This window comes from Astatotilapia calliptera, chromosome 12 (genome assembly GCF_900246225.1).
Source record: "Astatotilapia calliptera chromosome 12, fAstCal1.2, whole genome shotgun sequence".
In the NCBI taxonomy this organism is placed as follows: Eukaryota; Metazoa; Chordata; class Actinopteri; order Cichliformes; family Cichlidae; genus Astatotilapia; species Astatotilapia calliptera.
The window spans coordinates 34,745,223-34,761,903 of NC_039313.1; the positions used below are offsets into that span (position 1 = coordinate 34,745,223).

The 16,681-nt window shown below is 40.9% G+C and overlaps 1 protein-coding gene across 1 annotated transcript in view; it reads right to left on the reverse strand.

The window, feature by feature from the left end:
• Positions 1-4,757: 4,757 nt before the first annotated feature.
• The window catches only part of mapk1 (mitogen-activated protein kinase 1), a 37,020-nt gene continuing 25,096 nt past the window's right edge, over positions 4,758-16,681 (reverse strand). The window contains exons 2-9 of the mRNA XM_026186221.1: positions 15,900-16,082; positions 14,650-14,839; positions 14,244-14,360; positions 13,842-13,956; positions 12,764-12,895; positions 11,643-11,752; positions 10,333-10,461; positions 4,758-6,543 (exon numbers count right to left, since the gene is read on the reverse strand). Of these exons, the coding sequence (XP_026042006.1) occupies positions 10,345-10,461; positions 11,643-11,752; positions 12,764-12,895; positions 13,842-13,956; positions 14,244-14,360; positions 14,650-14,839; positions 15,900-16,082 (964 nt within the window). The 3' untranslated portion in view covers positions 4,758-6,543; positions 10,333-10,344. The remainder of the gene's footprint in view (positions 6,544-10,332; positions 10,462-11,642; positions 11,753-12,763; positions 12,896-13,841; positions 13,957-14,243; positions 14,361-14,649; positions 14,840-15,899; positions 16,083-16,681) is intronic.

Consider the following 16,681-nt stretch of genomic DNA (forward strand, 5'->3'; position numbering starts at 1 on the left):
GAAGAAGCTGGGAAAATATATCTTCAAATAAAATATAGCATCTCTGTCCTTATGATCAGTCATTTTTATTTACTATTAATAGTATTTGCCATAAAGTCCACAAAGACTTTAGAGCAGTCACACATCACTGGTCACAAAGTGCTTTGAACACCTGGTGAGAGGTACATGGTCTCACAAAACGAGCATCGTATAGACCCCCTGCAATTTGCCCACCAACCCTGTAGGTAGGTGGAAGACTCAGGACCGACTCTGCTGCATGTACTACACACTTTGTGGACTATTAATCTGCTTTTTTCTTAATATTTTAAAGAGTATTTTATGTATGCAGATGATACTGCTTTAATGCGTTCTTAAACATTGTGACAGGACAAACCTCATCCTTGACACTGTAAAGACTTCAGGCGGAAATAATCATCCAGCCTACTTTCATTAAAGGGAGCCAATCCAGCCTGTGACTGGACAGAAGCACCTTGGGGCTGTGCTTGAAATGGGTTCCTGGCACAGGAAAGAATGTAGTTTCAAAGGAAACTTTAATCCCTCAATGTGGACTCCAACATGTTCCATATGCTCTGTGCTTTTATTGAACGTTTCTGCCTCTTTGTATCATTTGTTGGTTTGAAAAGCCCTCTGAAGCACCAAAACGTCCATTAGAAAGAGTAACAACAGCCTGTCAACTGTCAGGAATGTCATTATTGAGTCTGGAATGCACTTACAGGCAGTGTGTTAGGAGCAAGGCAAACACTGCTGTGAGTGATGGGAGGTGTCAGTCACAGGTGTTATTTGGATTTGGGGGCTCTTGCTTATATTAAATCCAGTATTTAGTGATTGTGGATACGTCATTTTTATTCCATCAGATTTTTACGCCACACTTGGCATTAAAATTGTAGAATTCACCATCAGTAGGTTTAGAGATCAGGACCAGGGAGATGGTATTTGGGTAACTGGGATAGTATTTGTCAATCAGCCTGTAATCAATCATTTGTATTAAAACTATTTAACTGAAATGAAAAAGCCCCCCAAATTATACAAAAAAGTAATGTCTTTGTTTATACTAGAAAAATATTTCATTGTATAAGATGCATTAGAGCTTCATTTAAACACCACATTTAAAAAAAACAAAAAAACCAAACATCTTTAAGGATTTTCTCCCTTTGGAAAGTTTTTCTGCCATGTGTGTGTTTTTTTTTTTTTTTAATAGCGCCCTCTACAGGCTGTACTCCGTATTTCAGGTATTTATAGATTTCCAGCCTTTTCATTCGGACTGGTTGTGCGTTTTTCCAGACACCGGGACATCGCTCCGTTTTGGGGCCCACTCAGCTTACAAAATAAACCTAAAGTATCCTTTTAGCTGAAGACGGCGCCTCCAGTGGTTTTCTGTGGTTAAAGCAAAGTTTTTTATCCAGTTGATCTTCCTCAAACATGTCTCCTCCTCAGCACGATGGAAATGTTGCTTTTAAATAAAAGTTGTAAGGATTAAATCATCAGTTGGAGTCAGTGTGCAGAGCTGTTTTTGTTTGTTTTTATCAGTTAATGATAAAGTGAAGAACGATGTTAAAAACAAACTGAAGCATAAAAGCAGATGAAACTAAATTAGTAATGCTGTCAAACATTTCGGCCATGAGTACTTTTTTGGGTTTGGTTTGGTGCCGAGTAGAGTTGACTTGCAGCCGCATGTACCTCTGCTTGTCCAACAACCAATTAGAATCCAGGACTGATACGTGCTGGCAGGAAACACCTCAAACGCAGCACAAACTTTAATGTCTATTTAATTGTCATGGCAGAGTTGCAAAGAAAAACATTAAAGAACAGATCTTTCAAAGTAGCAGTCAGTCTTTAATAATAGTGAACGCTTCGTTCAAGTCAAATCCTTCACACGACAGCAAAATAAAACTGACCAATCAATTCAGAACAATTTCTATGGCAGGTTGAAGAGAAACCCTTAAAAATACAACCAAGGATCTTATTTATTTATTTATTTATTTTCCTTTCAGAAATGTTAACTACACAATTAAAGGTTTATACTGATCAAAACATACAGAGTGAAGTAGTTCCACTGGAGACAACTCAAACAAGATTAGTGTCTGATAGAAACATAACATTCATTTTACAATAAAAATATCTGCACAAAAACATCCCCCCCCCAAAAAGGAAAAAAAAATCTCAAAAAAGTGTTACGCAAAAAAATAAAATAAAATGTTTGCTTTTCATCTTTTCAATACAGTCACAAATCACACAGCTGTGGCAACAAATCTCTTTAAAATTTACAGAAATGAAAGGTAAGGATAACCCCCGAACCCCTCCCACCCCCCAGACTTGATTGTATTCATTTTTAAGCGCATATACTGCAATTACAACGGATTCCCGACTGAACGAAAGCTGCACATCAAATCTCAGATATCAAGACTATCAAAAAAGGCACAAACAGACAGGTTGCACAAAGAACTCAGCAGAAGCTTTTTTTTTGTTTTATACAACTAATCCCAGTAAGATTTCCAGTGCCCTTAATGTTCTCGCTAACCCCCCCCCCCCCCCAAAAAAGGCTATCTACAGGCGAGTCAAGTCCCGGCAGGCACCTCGGATTACAAGTCCCATCCCAAGTACTGTAGAAGCAAGTGCATTTAATAATCGTGTGACAGACGGGTGTATGCAGCGAGCGCTGGAGCACTGGGACAGACGAATCTCAGCGTCTTTTAATTTGAGTGCAAAAACTGTCATTTCTGCATCAGAGTTTTGGTCATGAACTATATTTTTTTTAGGTAAATCTCTGCAAACTGAACCAAAAATAATATTTTTTCAGATGTTAGCAAAGAGGGAAATCTGATCCAAAAGATTAAAGTATACATTTACAAAGCAAACTTTATTTGTACAGGTCTGTGAGTTTACCGAAAGACCACGCAGTTTTACCCTGATCACTGGGGAAATGTGTTCAGCTGGACCTTTTTTTTTTTTTTTTTGAACTTTTGAAAGTCACAAAGTTTTACTCTCTTCTGTAAAGCAGTCAAGGTTTGAGGTGTGTCCTCTTTATGTGGATTTTTCTTTTTTTCCTCTGATGCTGATTTGTTTGATTTTGTTTTAAAAACTACAATAAAGTTTGTCTTGGTGGAAAAACGTGTTGAAAGGTACTTTTTGTCAGCAGAATGAAGAATCAGCTTCTTTGACTTCACGTTCAGAACACCTTCCTATCGTGTTTATGCAATATCAGCAGAAACTGAACTGGGGGCCAGCTGTACTGCCATCTGAGTTTATACCACAAGATGGCGCAATGAAACCAGGTGAGCTTAAGGGCTTCAGTCACACAGGCTTAGAGCATCCGCAGCTCATCAGGTTACGATTTTGAGCGGCTGCTGTAAGGTCGACTGATGAGTAATGCTGTGGTAGAACAATGGTTGGTGAGAGGCTGCAGGAAGCTGCGTGCTGTTATTAAGTCAAAGTAGTTTCAGACCTTGTGACAGGCAAGTCCCGTAGTTTGCAAGAAACATGCCGACTCGTCTGCAAACACCTGTGACAATGAGACCAAGTTACTAACTTACTCAGTGGCTGTTTTTTCCAAGTTTTGGCTGATTAGTCAGCATCTCCCTGATAAATTACAGGTGACTGCATCGCCCTCTTTGCAGCTCTCAGCAACCCAGCCAGTAAAAACCGTGATCTAAACAGACACTGACAGGAGGTCGCGAACCGGCCTCTAGGGAAAAGGGCAGGGCTAAAACTAAATTTACGAGAAAAGGGGCACATATCTGGAACTATCTGAACACGTCGATGGGTAACACTGCCCCTAGTGGTAAAAGTTCATTAAACTCTGCAGAGGGTCACTGCAGAAAGTACCTTTAAAACTGCATCACTTCATTTATTACCTGAAGCTTGTGTCCATTCATGGATTCTCATCAATTTGCCATCTTTGCTTCTCAATGAACGGTTCGCTCTAAAGACGACTCCAATTATCCGTCAGTTTGTGCAAAGTTACATGTTCTTTCCAGAAAACTCAGCAGACCCAGAAAACATTTGCTTTCGTCTTAAGTCAGCGCGTTAATCTCGAGTCTTAACGTTCGTTTTTGCCACTTTCATTGGCGTAACATCACGTGGCTGCAGTGATGTTGACGTGTACTCGAGGGAGGTGTCAGTACGCCGTGACATCACAGTCAGAGGTGCAATGGGCTGGCTGGCTGACCGATTATGGCTTGAGTGCATCTCAGCAGAGCTCTGGCGTCCTGTCGTGGCTCCGCTCAGCTTCAGTCTAATGTCATTTAGGTCAGAACTAAAAAAGTAAAACTGAGGTTCTTTGGCTCTGTGATTTATTATCGACCAGAGCAGCTCCGCCCTCGGGGAGATCAACTTTAAAACGACTTAAACTTGGCTCGTCTCCTCAGAGAAACATAAAAATCATGAGTTTACCTCTGCGACTGACCACATGCAGGGGGGAAAAAGGAAAAATCTTTTAATAAAAGATTTCAATTTTGTACTTTAAGTGCAGCAGAGTCAGATTCTTGAAGAATCCATTCAGGTAGATTTTAAATTTGATGTACTCTGAAATGTTTTAATATCGTAACTAACACGAGTCATGCACACCTTACCAAGAGGTTTCAATTTGAATATGCAGTTCTGCAACCCAACCTAAGGTCAGGTGTGCCATTAAAGCCGAATAGATTTAAACAAGCTGAAGCTTTGGGGATTTCATCCCGCTTTTGCTCCCCAAAAGTTTCCAAATTCACCCACACACACACACACACACACACACACACACACACACACACACACACACACACACACACACACACACACACACACACACACACACACACACACAGATATATGTGTTATTTTTAGGCTCCTCTCACTTGAAATAAAACCTTCAAATTCAACAGTCTTTAATCAGCAGTTACTGACAAAAAGTGGAATTATGGTCTTGACTTCTGCTGCATTTCTTTTTGTTTTTTTAGTTTTACTGCAGTCGGCTGCTGGCGCTGACGCTGCTAACGGCTATCAGCGTTAAAATGTGCAATTTAAAGCAAAAACAAAAAACAAAAACAAAAAACCCCACAACAAAACAAGCATGATCTGTTATATCTGAGTATAATTTCTAACTTTATAATGCCTGGATCCCATTTGTCAGGTTCAGGAAACGTACGTACGTGTGTGTGTGTGTGTGTGTGTGTGTGTGTTTGGCATAAATACAGTTATATGGTTATTCTCCTATTTGCAACCACAACAAGATGTCTCACAGCATGCAGATGGAGTTTATCTAAGAAACAAAAAGTTGAAATCTGAAGAAATAAAGAAAAAACAAGACAGAAGAAAAATGGACAGAGAGGTTGTGAAAGCGACAGAAAGAAAGAGGACAAAAAGCACCGTGAGTGTGTAAAGTGTGATATACCACAAAAGATAGAATGGACAGAGCCTGGGCGCTCTCCCGGCAGATCCGCCCGGTTTGTGTGGCACTTAACATCGTCGTCTTTGTATACAGAGCTTTTAACAGTCATGCAAAGGGCACAGTTTTATTCTAACAAGGCGAGAGAGAGAGAGAGACAGAGAGAGATCAACAGAAACTCACAAAGAAGAAGAGAAGAAGACAAAGAAACGGGGAGGCACAACAACATTTCCTCCAGACAAAACAAGCGCTGAGCGGTAACTGAATTCTTGTCCTGATGCGGTAAAGCTCCCCCAACCCACCATGAAAAACACCACCCTGTACATACAGACGTGTGGGAAATTCCTCACAGCTAAGGTGGACACTTTCCTCCTCCAGCTGATGAGACAGGAAATCCTAATTCTCACCTTTAAAATATCTTAAGACTCTTTAGGCCATATATTTATATATGTCTTTATAGGTATACATTTGCATTCGGGCCTTGTGTGTGTTAATTAAAATACAGCGTTTGATAAAACATAGGTCCTCACTGACTGATGGCTTGTTGCCTGCAGACCCTCTGGCTGATTCAGTGATTTCATTGCATAAATCAGGTTGTTAAATTTGGATTTTTTTTCTAAATAGAAGAAAAAACGTAGACTGCATCCCCTGTAACACTGCGACGAGCATTAGAAAACTCCGATCAATGATCCTTAGATGTAACCCTCTGCTGTTTGTGCAATGAAGGCAGAGAAAAGAGCAGCTAGTCTATGACCATCATTCAACTGGACATTAAAGGTCTTGAATAGTAACTCCCCCCCAACCCCTGTTGTTTGAGACACACAGGTAGAAAAAAAATGCTTAACTTGGCTTAAAACACACAACCCCAACCACCCCTGTAAGCTGTGATGTGACCCCGCCCTCCCCTCACCTGTCCTCACCTCCGAGAGAGAACGAGAGAAAAAGAAAGCAAAACGGAGGATGATCTGATTGATTGATTCCTGACGCCATTCCTGAGCAAAGTGGATTTGACGAGTGAGACCCAAGGAATCCAGGAGATGTGGACATCGGCAGAGGAGCATTCAAACAAAAACAAACCCAAACTAAAAAAAATAAAATAAAAATGAATAATAAAATATCACAGCAACAGTGTGGAGGCGGGGAGGAGCAGTGGCAACGCAGGAGCCAGTCCGCAGAATCATCTGGAAGGAGAAGGAAACAGAGACGCCGTGATGAGCCGCCATACTGAACCCAAGACTCATAACACTGAGCATCCAGCAGAGGGGGGGTGGAGCCTATCCCAGCTGTCGTAGGGCGAGAGGCGGGGCACACCCTGGACAGGTCCCCAGTCTGTTGCAGGGCCAACACACACAGATAACCATTCCCACTCACATTTACACCTGTGGGCAACTTAGAGTTTAACATGTGGGGACAGTAAGAAAGATGGTTTTAAAAAGCTCTCTGTAGCATTATTATATCACAGCTTCAGGGTCATCATTTATACTTCCGCCTTAAATCTCATCGGTTACATCATAAATCAAACCCTATGCTGTGACCTGGCATGTATGCAACTCCCTAGAAATGTAGGTACAGGCGACGACTGATTGGCTTGTCAGTCACGCCATTTCCTCCTTCGCATGTGCAGCTATTTATTCTGACGCTTTTTTTTTTTTTTTTTAAACGAACGGAAGAGAACGGATCAACTCAAAGAGAGAAAATGAAGCATGCTCACCGTGCCCACCATTATGTAGCAGAATATAGAGATTAAATGCAGAAGCAAGACCTCAAAGGGTTGATGAATGAAGCAGCAGGTGTCTTAATAACAGAGCTGTGATACTGAGAAGTCACTTAACAGCTTTTTATCCTGGCTTCAAACTTTTTTAATATAATGGTGCTTTTTCAGTCTTAAACTTCATCGACGTCCAAAGATAATCACATTATTGTGTTATTGTGTTTGTTGTACCATTTATTTGTAGATTCGAAATATATTTTCCCTTTCTGATCTGTGATGAAATCACTCCAAATCATTTGTAATACTAATAAAACACTTAAATAGTTATTTTAGTCTAATCTCGCCTATAATTACAAAAATAATATTTTGGCGCTTACTGCTGTTGCAGCAGGGGGCAAAAACGAACCTTCTGGCAGATCTAGTGCTGACGCCTGCACACAGTCATACAGTAGCTTTGTGGGGAGGCTGTAGGTCAGGAGGTAAAGCAGCATCTACTGATCGGAAGGCCGGTGCTTCGATCCCTGGCTGCTCCAGTCTGCAAGCCACATATCCCTGGGCAAGATACTAACCCCACATCACTTAAACATAGAAGAAAGTGCTTGTATGAATGGGCGAATGAGGCTGTTGTATAAAGCACTATATAAGAATCAGTCAATTTTATAATGCTATACTTTTCCTGTACGTTTCACAGCGAGTTTATTTTTAACCCCGGTCCATGTTTGAACTCTTCCTCTTTCATGTTAACGTGCTGCATAGATAAACCCCGGGTAGACTTATGCAGCTGATAACTGTGTTCACGTGACCCTTTAGCCTGATTGCTGATGTTAGATCAAGCAAAGCTACATAATGGAAAGCTACCCTGGCTATGATGCATTTGCTTGACAGCCCAGGCCCCAGGAGATGAGTGCAGCGCAGAAAGGCAGCACTTTTACAGATAACCAGATCTGCAGATACTGAAACAAGGAACTAAAAAAATGCAAACATGCTCAGTGCTCTAATCTGGGAGGTGTCGCACAACAGACTCACTTTCACTGCACTCGTGTTATGCTTCAAGACATGCACAGTGGAAACACAGTAATTACACACAGCCCGTCTTGTGCACAAAGAGGATGATGGGCTATAAAATGTAGAGCTGATAGCTATTATCACAAAAGGAGGCCTGTCAGGAAGCAGCTGGTGGTGAGCAGAGATCAGCGAGGGAGGGGACAAACAAAAACAATCTCTCCAAATTTTCATTTCAATCCAGACGTGTTTTTAACTGTATAATTTGCCAAAATCCTTTCTGAAGGAAATGACACTTTAGCTGTTAAGAGTGGTGAGTATCCATTTTAGCATCAGTGCATCTGTCAAATAAAGAATTACATTGCAACAATAAACTGGGTAGTTTACATTGTTTAAAGAAACTTTTAGAACTACATAATAATAATTCTTGATATGACAAAGTTATTACTGTCAGACGCTGCACAGACAGCTCGTCTCCCATCTGACTCCCTCACAATCAGCTGATTGTATTTGCACAATGATGTCTGCATATTTAATGACGCCATGCGACTCTTCACCTTCATTCCAAGAATATCAACACGATTACAGAGAATCGGTATCGTGATGCACATCACAGTTTCATCAGCAAAGCACGAATTTGAGGTTTTCTATCTGACTGTACTTTTGGAGGTTTTCTCACACAAGTCATCAGAAAACGGAGCAAACACCCAGGCCAGCGATGCCGGTTTCTGATCCTCTATGCCATTTATATTCAACTGATGCAGTTTCAGTTATTAAAACTTTCATACGGTGCTTAACAAACCTGTCAGATCACCTGTCATAGAAACAAGAAAACAAATATCAAAGTGTTTGGCACTGTATATGCCCTGATAGTAATCACAGAAAAACACCTTTAGCTGAGATGTTGTATCTTAAACAAAAGAAGGTGCAGCAGATTTCTATAACACAGCAAACATCAGATACTTGCGTCACTTCCCAGTATGTTTATGACTTCACCAGATAACAGGACATGAGCCTTTTTCACTTTTTCATAATTAATCTTTTGCTCATACCGAAGCTGCTGGCCAGAGGCTGACTCACAGCTCACGGTAGCTTTAGCCACTTTCCTTTTGTTAGCTTTTGTAAAATGTCCATATTCAGCTGAAGGAGTCTGATTAGCTTTGTTGTTAGGAGCATTTTTGTTGCAGTCCCCTGAGGTTTACTTTAACAACTCCAACCAGCTTATAATCAGTCATAAGTGAGGGTGACTGGCCAGTCACCAAACATCTAAGGTGGGTCAGATGGCACATTAGCAACCGCAGAATCTGGAGCTAGGGAGCTAGATGCAACTTCAGGATGTTTCATGTATGTGCCATTGGTTAGTGTGAGAGGACGGACTGATGACCTCAGCCACTTAAAGACAGTACATCAGATACCCTGTAACCGGCAAACCAGCGTTAGCTCAGGGTTTGTTTGATTCCCAAAACCAAAGAACGTTCGTCCGTTTCAAATGGCTAACACAGGTTAGCCATTTGAATGAATAGTGGCATTGTAAAGCGCTTTGGGTGCCTTGAAAAGCGCTATATAAATCCAATCCATTATTATTACTAGTGTTGCTCACTGCTGACAGTGTGGGAGCAGAACAGAGGCACCGAAGCGAGGCATGAGCTAAGGAACATTAAAGTCTTATCATTTAGAGTTTCTTGGAATATCTGTCCCACACCCTTCACACTAAACTATACTGAATTTAACTTGCGTTACAATCAATTCACACATTGGCAATAGGGAAAAAATAAGTCTTAATACATGGTAAATGCTGCATATTGAAAAATCTAAATTTCATACCACAGAACAATTTTTGTGTCTTGCTTTGGATACAAATTGATGGCAGTAAAGCACAACTCACTACGTTTAAAGTGCTTAGATGGATGGTTTTAAGTGGTTTTATCCTGTCCAGTACCTCGGCTTCGTACTCAACAAAAGCAAAATTTAAACTTACTCTGTGAGGTCCTGACTACAGCTCTTAAACAGATGAGCTGTTAAATTTAACCCCAGTGATCCTGAGCAGATTTCAACGCGGGAACACGACTCACTCCACCGCGCTTTGAAGCAGCGGAGGTGGGACAGTCATGAGGATCTCCCTGATCTTTATGACCTTGGAAAAGTTGGTTGTTGTGTACTTCTTAACAAATTGCTCATAGTTTTGTGTCACCAGCCCCTGCAGGTTATTTTTCAGTAGTTTAGGGTTATAAGTTGGGCTGCAGTGATGTGTACTTACCTGTGTGGGATGTTAGGACCTAAAGCTGGGCTGGAAACGAGCAGTTTCTTGAAAGATGAGCTCCTTCAGCGTCTCTTTGGGTAGGTCATCTAGCTCCATGTCAAACTTAAATGGGGCCTCGGCAACAGGCTAAAGACAGAGAGCAAAGAGGGCAGAGTGAGGTAAATGTTCATGGAGACTTTAGGTTTGGCTCCAACAGAGCAGCTAAGTCACAAACAACCACAAAAGAAATTAAGAACATTTTTAGATCAGAGAAACATGCAGGCAGCTTTTTGGACAACGCCACTACCATCACTTTGAGATCAAAGTTATGACTGAAGTGCACGTTTGAGCTTTAATTCAAGCAGCTCAATGGAAATTTGCATCAACTGTTTTGCAATTACAGACATTTGTATTTCCATTTTCTTAGCCTCAAAATTAATTGAACAAACTAACAATTTTAAACATAAAAACTGTGTTTAATATTTAATGGAAATCTTGTGTGGCCCGTTTCATTACATTCCTGCACCATGTTTGACAGAGGATGTGGTGTGCTTTGGGTTAATGAGCCGTTTCTCTCCTCCTCAATTTTCTCTTGATTTCATCTTTCCAAAGAATATTTGAAGGCTCTTTTAGACGTTTGCTGCCAGTCTAATCTGGCCTTCCTGGTCCTGAGTGTACAAGGTTGCATTTGGTGGCTCGTGATTGCAGACTTTGATATGTTTACCTACTCAAGAGTGACAAAATTCTCTGAAACTGTTTTTATTAACCATGAAAATAATTTGGCAGTCATCCACTTCAGTTGCTTGCTGTGGTATTTCAGATGCATCTGCTGACGAGTGCATTCATTCGTTTTAGCGGCGACTGGTTCTTGTAAGATGCTTTTCTACTTTATTTGAACACCTAAAAACAATTTCTAACTACAAGCACAATTCATGCCATAATATTTTTTCTTACACTTTTAAGCGTACATTCACCCTCTGACGGTCTTCACTCCCATCGTTATCTTTGAACCTCATGTTGAGGATCAGGCCTGAACTGAACATGAGCCTCTGAAAATGGAGGACTCAGTATTTATATATATTTATATATATATATATTTATATATATATATATATATATATATATATATATATATATATATATATATATATATATATATAAAAAAAACTGCATATGGAATACAGCACCTGCTAAAACAGTTCAATACTTCTGCTGAACTCCTTGAATTAAAGCTGGAAATCTGCTCTTCAATCATCTTGTAAAATAACAAAAGTTGTGCTGTTTTTTTGAACCCAGGTGATCCATATAGCACAAGATGCCTGACCCACCTCATCTGTGGGGTCGTAGTATTGTTCCAGGTAGGGGTGTGCCAGCGCCTCCTCCACCTCGATCCTCTTGTGAGGGTTAAAGGTCAACATCTTGTCCAGCAGGTCCAGAGCTGTAACACAAAGATGGACTTACTGTAGGTGACTCTGAAACAACAACAATATCCTTGTCTGTCCACTAGAGGTCCTAGTCTACATCCAACATGTTATCATTTTTTTAAACCATCCTTTGACACCAAAGTCTGTCAGTCCACCTCTGATCAGCTCTTTACTGAACACGAATTTGATGCATCTCTTCATCCAACCTTCATCCAACCTTAATACTGTGTGACAATGAGGGGTTCAGCTTACTGAATTTGCAGAATGGCTCTAATAAACATCTGTGTCAGCCTGTGTCACTGCATGATATCAGTTTGGAAGATGTCATGGTGATACGGTGAATATGTGGTGACTCATTGTGAAGTGTTGTAAACAGAAAAGGATTTAAGAGCAATATCGCGTCATCCACCTGCACTGCTTTTGTGCTCTGAGTAAAGGTTTGGCCACAGTTCTTGAGTTTGACCGAATCCATCATTCAGCTTCTCTCTGTGAATTTTACAGCTTCTGAGGACGTTTTTCTTAAGTAAACTCAAATTTACACTGTGTAAATATTATCATCAGCTTCTCTCTGAATTTGGCTTCAGGCTGCCTGTTGGTGGACTCACATTGTGATTACCAAAGATTTTACTAAAGCTTTTCTCACTATGTTGAAATGGCACTCTGCCTTTATTAGCACTGTTCTTATGAATGATTTGATTTAATTTCAGCAGTGAAGGAGACAGAAAACCATCATGCACAGAAAAACCAACTGAACCTGCAAAAACATCATTAGAGTGTAGTGAGCGTGTTTGAGCCCCAAAGTCCAGATGTTGTGACTACTGTGACTGCTGTGTGTTGTGCCAGGGCACAGGTCATCAAAGAAGTAGACACAACATGAATGTAATGTGATGTGTATGAGGTGAGCCAGGTGTAGGCAATCATTTTTCTCCCCGCTCTATAAAACGAAATTCTCTCAGGAAATGTTTAACATTTACTAATCCCCTGATGACCAAATACTGCGGTTATGGTGAGATTCCACCTCTTACCTTTTGGATCAGCATTGGGAAAGAGACGGTTCCACGGCACTTTGCAGCGCAAAGGCAGTGACAAGAGATAGTTCCTGGCTTTAATGTTGATGATGCAGTTGAGATCCTCCTGTGAGGGAGAACCCAGAATTCCTGGAGGACAAATAGAAAATCATAAAGACAATCAGATTTTGTTCTTTTATGATAAATAAATGATATGTAAAATGATAAATGATATGATATGTAACAATTTGCAGAGCCTCCGCTAAAAGTTTATACTGAAAGGAAAAATTCTCAAAAACGGACAAAAACATTCAGACCGCACAACGAACGGACAGATGGGAGAAGCAACATGTGGTCTAGCACCAAGAGACAAAAAAGTCCGACTTGATAAGGACATATTAGTGTCTACGGTATCTATGGACTGGCACCATGAAGCTGTTGCGACTGAGTGTGAAGTCTAAAGGTATCAAAGTTTTTCTTACAGACTAAATAACGCAGCTGAGTCACACCATAATGATACACTGTACTACCAAACAAATACAGACCAAACAAATTCATTATCAGGAAAAACAAAGTTCATCATGGAGGACTCGGCTTGGTCAGACCATCTCCAAAACAAAACAGGTTCCCAGTATGAGGCAGCGAGTACCAAGCAAAAGGAATCCAAGAGGGAATAACTGGAATAACCAGTAACCGGTGCAGACGTTTACTGATTACATGGCCACTGTTGCTCAAACTGGAGAAAACCTCAATGCTTGCTATGATAGACCCACAAAGCAATGCACTACACAGCCACAGAGCCCCAGCTGAACCCCAGCCACCACCTGAGCTGAACAATGGAGCAATAGAAGTGACTCAGGTGTGTGCGGTTTGTGGGGATCATGGGATTCATCTAGATGTGTGTTTGACTTATAGACCCATAACCTAACCCTAACATCTCTGATCCGTTCTGGCAGATTCATTTTGCAGGAGGCTTTAATTTTGTGGCCTATGGGCTAAATGTCAGCCTCTGTGGACTTATACATCAACACAACTCATTTGAATTTTTAAAAATGGAAAGTTCTACATGTTTACTGCATGCAAAGTTTATTTTTACCCAAAATATGGTTAAGCTGATCCAAGTAATGCTTCCCCGGAAAGATTGGCCTGTTGGACAGCATCTCAGCCAGGATGCAACCCACTGACCAGATGTCTATGGACTTGGTGTAGCCCTGAAATCAAGTAGAACAGACATAATCATGATTACAGTAACTAACTTAGTTATACACAGCATTAATATACCATGTGCCTATCAAGTGCTGCAAGTCATTTTAAATTATTCCAACTAGTATTTAGAAATTAAAGTTTAAGACTTGAAATAGAAATACAAAGTTTAAAGATATTATCACTAACAGGGTCGTCGTTTTCCAATCAACACGTTTCAATGGAGGGCACAAAGTATTTTTTAAGTTGGGAAAACCTAAAAACACTAAACATACTCCACTGTTACTCTACTCGCCTTTGAGTTGAGCATGATCTCAGGAGCTCGGTACCAACGAGTGGCAACGTACTCTGTGAGGAAACCAGTGTGATCGTGGTCGGGATCAGCCACACGAGCCAAACCAAAGTCACAGATCTACAAAAAAATGAGAAAGGCACAAGAAATTGTCACATTAGAGGACACAACATAAAAATTATAGGCTGTAAAACGTTGAGAGTCTCCACAGCAGATTTGTATTGGTGAGGATTTATGACAACATTAAGTTATTTAATCATGAAATCATGATGAAAATATGTCTGGTGTTAGTTAAACCACCATACGAGGAGGTCTTTCCCGTGACAAGAAAAATATCTGAATGGGGCCTTAAGGGTAAGTGCCTGAAAACAAGCATTTAAATGAAGCCAGCATCTGCTTGAGACGCTACCTTGAGATCACAGGTGGTATTGAGCAGAAGGTTGGAAGGCTTCAGGTCACGGTGTAGTACGTTGGCAGAGTGGATATACTTGAGCCCTCGCAGGATCTGGTAGAGGAAGTAGCAGATGTGGTCATTGCTCAGGTGTTGAGTCTTCAGGAGCTTGTACAGATCTGTTTCCATTAGATCCTGGACAATATATCTGCACGGTTCCAGGTTAAGGAAAGTCGGCTTTTATACTGAAAAAAATCACTCACACACACGTGTGTATTTATATCCTTGCAGGGACATCTCATTGACATAATGCTTTCCCTGGCCGCTTACCCTAACCATCAAAAATGGATGCCTAACCCTAACCTAATCGTGACCCTGACACTAAAACGACATTTTGGTCCCCACAAGTAGAGTAAACTTACAATTTTTGGCCCCCACAAAGATGTTCGTACACACACACACACACACTCACACACACACACACACACACACACACACACACACACACACACACACACACACACGTAGCCAAAACACTTGAGGATTCAAAACAGAGTTTCACAATCTAACGTGTGGCGTCAGAGTGACTACGTACATCATTTACAGACAGTCAATAGTCATGACTCACTTACGAGGCCATTATTAGTCAGTATGGTAAATTTTGGTAAATGTATTCATCATGCTGAAAGCTCACTGACACTTAAGTTCAGTAAAACTATTCACTGTTTTACGTTTCTTTGTTTTTTTTGTTAAAGGAAGACTTGATAAGAGCAAAGGCGGATGCACAGCTGCAAAAATACAAAACTATCTGATCAGTTGTTGGGTCTTTTAGGACTTTTAGTCAAGTTTCAAAGTCCCTAAGCATGAGGATTCTGATTGGTGCTCTTGAGGCCAATATGTACTGAAACTGGTCCAGGTGGACTCCACCTCCCTGACGACTCTTGGTGAAAGAAAGCCAGTGCAATTTAGTATTTGTTCTTGGGCACATGCTTGTGTTGCCAGGCTGAGCAGCTGCAGGCTTCAGTCACAGACGCAGTGTAAAACTATACACAGTGCCTGCAGGCTTGATAGTCTGCTACCATTTGGCTACAGCGAAAAGCATCTCTGCCAACTGTATGGCGACAGGTGGCTATTATGTAATGGAAGACAAATAAAAACCTCTTGACCACAAACGTTTGGTGGTAATACCAATCTGACCAGCAGCTAAAGAAAACCATCAAACACAAGAATGAGACGCTTTACACTCAAACATGCTTCAGTGAGGATACACATCCTTCATCTGCTCGATGGTCGGTGCACGGATAATGTCGTTGATTCCGATAATGTTCTCGTGCTTGAAGCGCAGAAGGATTTTGATCTCTCTCAGGGTTCGCTGGCAGTAGGTCTGGTGCTCAAAGGGGCTGATCTTCTTGATGGCCACGCGTATCTTGTTCTCCCGGTCGTAGGCAGAGCTGTATTTAAAAAAAACAAAAACCCCAAAATAAGACAAAAATGCAAACCTTTTAAATCCATAAAACTCAAATGCCAGATATGTGCAATAACTGCATTAATTTATAATTACGATTCAGAACCACTTATTAGGACAGAAAGGCCGCAGGTGACCAAGACTTTCTCGCTGTGGTGATGGTGCTAACACAGCTAAGAACATGGCCTTTGTGGTGAAAGTGAGTCACACTCTCTCCTCTGTGAATGCCCAGCTGTGCCCAAAACTGAGCACAGCCATTATCCAAATGTTGAAAACCATGTTTTCAAGTTGGGATGGTAAATATGAGAATCAATCAAAGAAATACAGACCAAGGGTCACTGAGCTGATGGAGCACACCTCACTAAGATGAACTGCTCAGGACTCTCCCTCTCTTCCACACCTGGAATCAAGGTTTTTTCCCCCTTTAATTGCCTTAAGTCAATGTTTGGTGGAGACTGTGCAGACTGTAGTCAATGTAATCAATATTAAAGCTATAACCAATATCGCACAAAATAACACTTGATATAATCAATTTCTTCCATATCCAGCTCTAAGCTTCTGTGCTTACTGGGCCAAGCAAGTTCA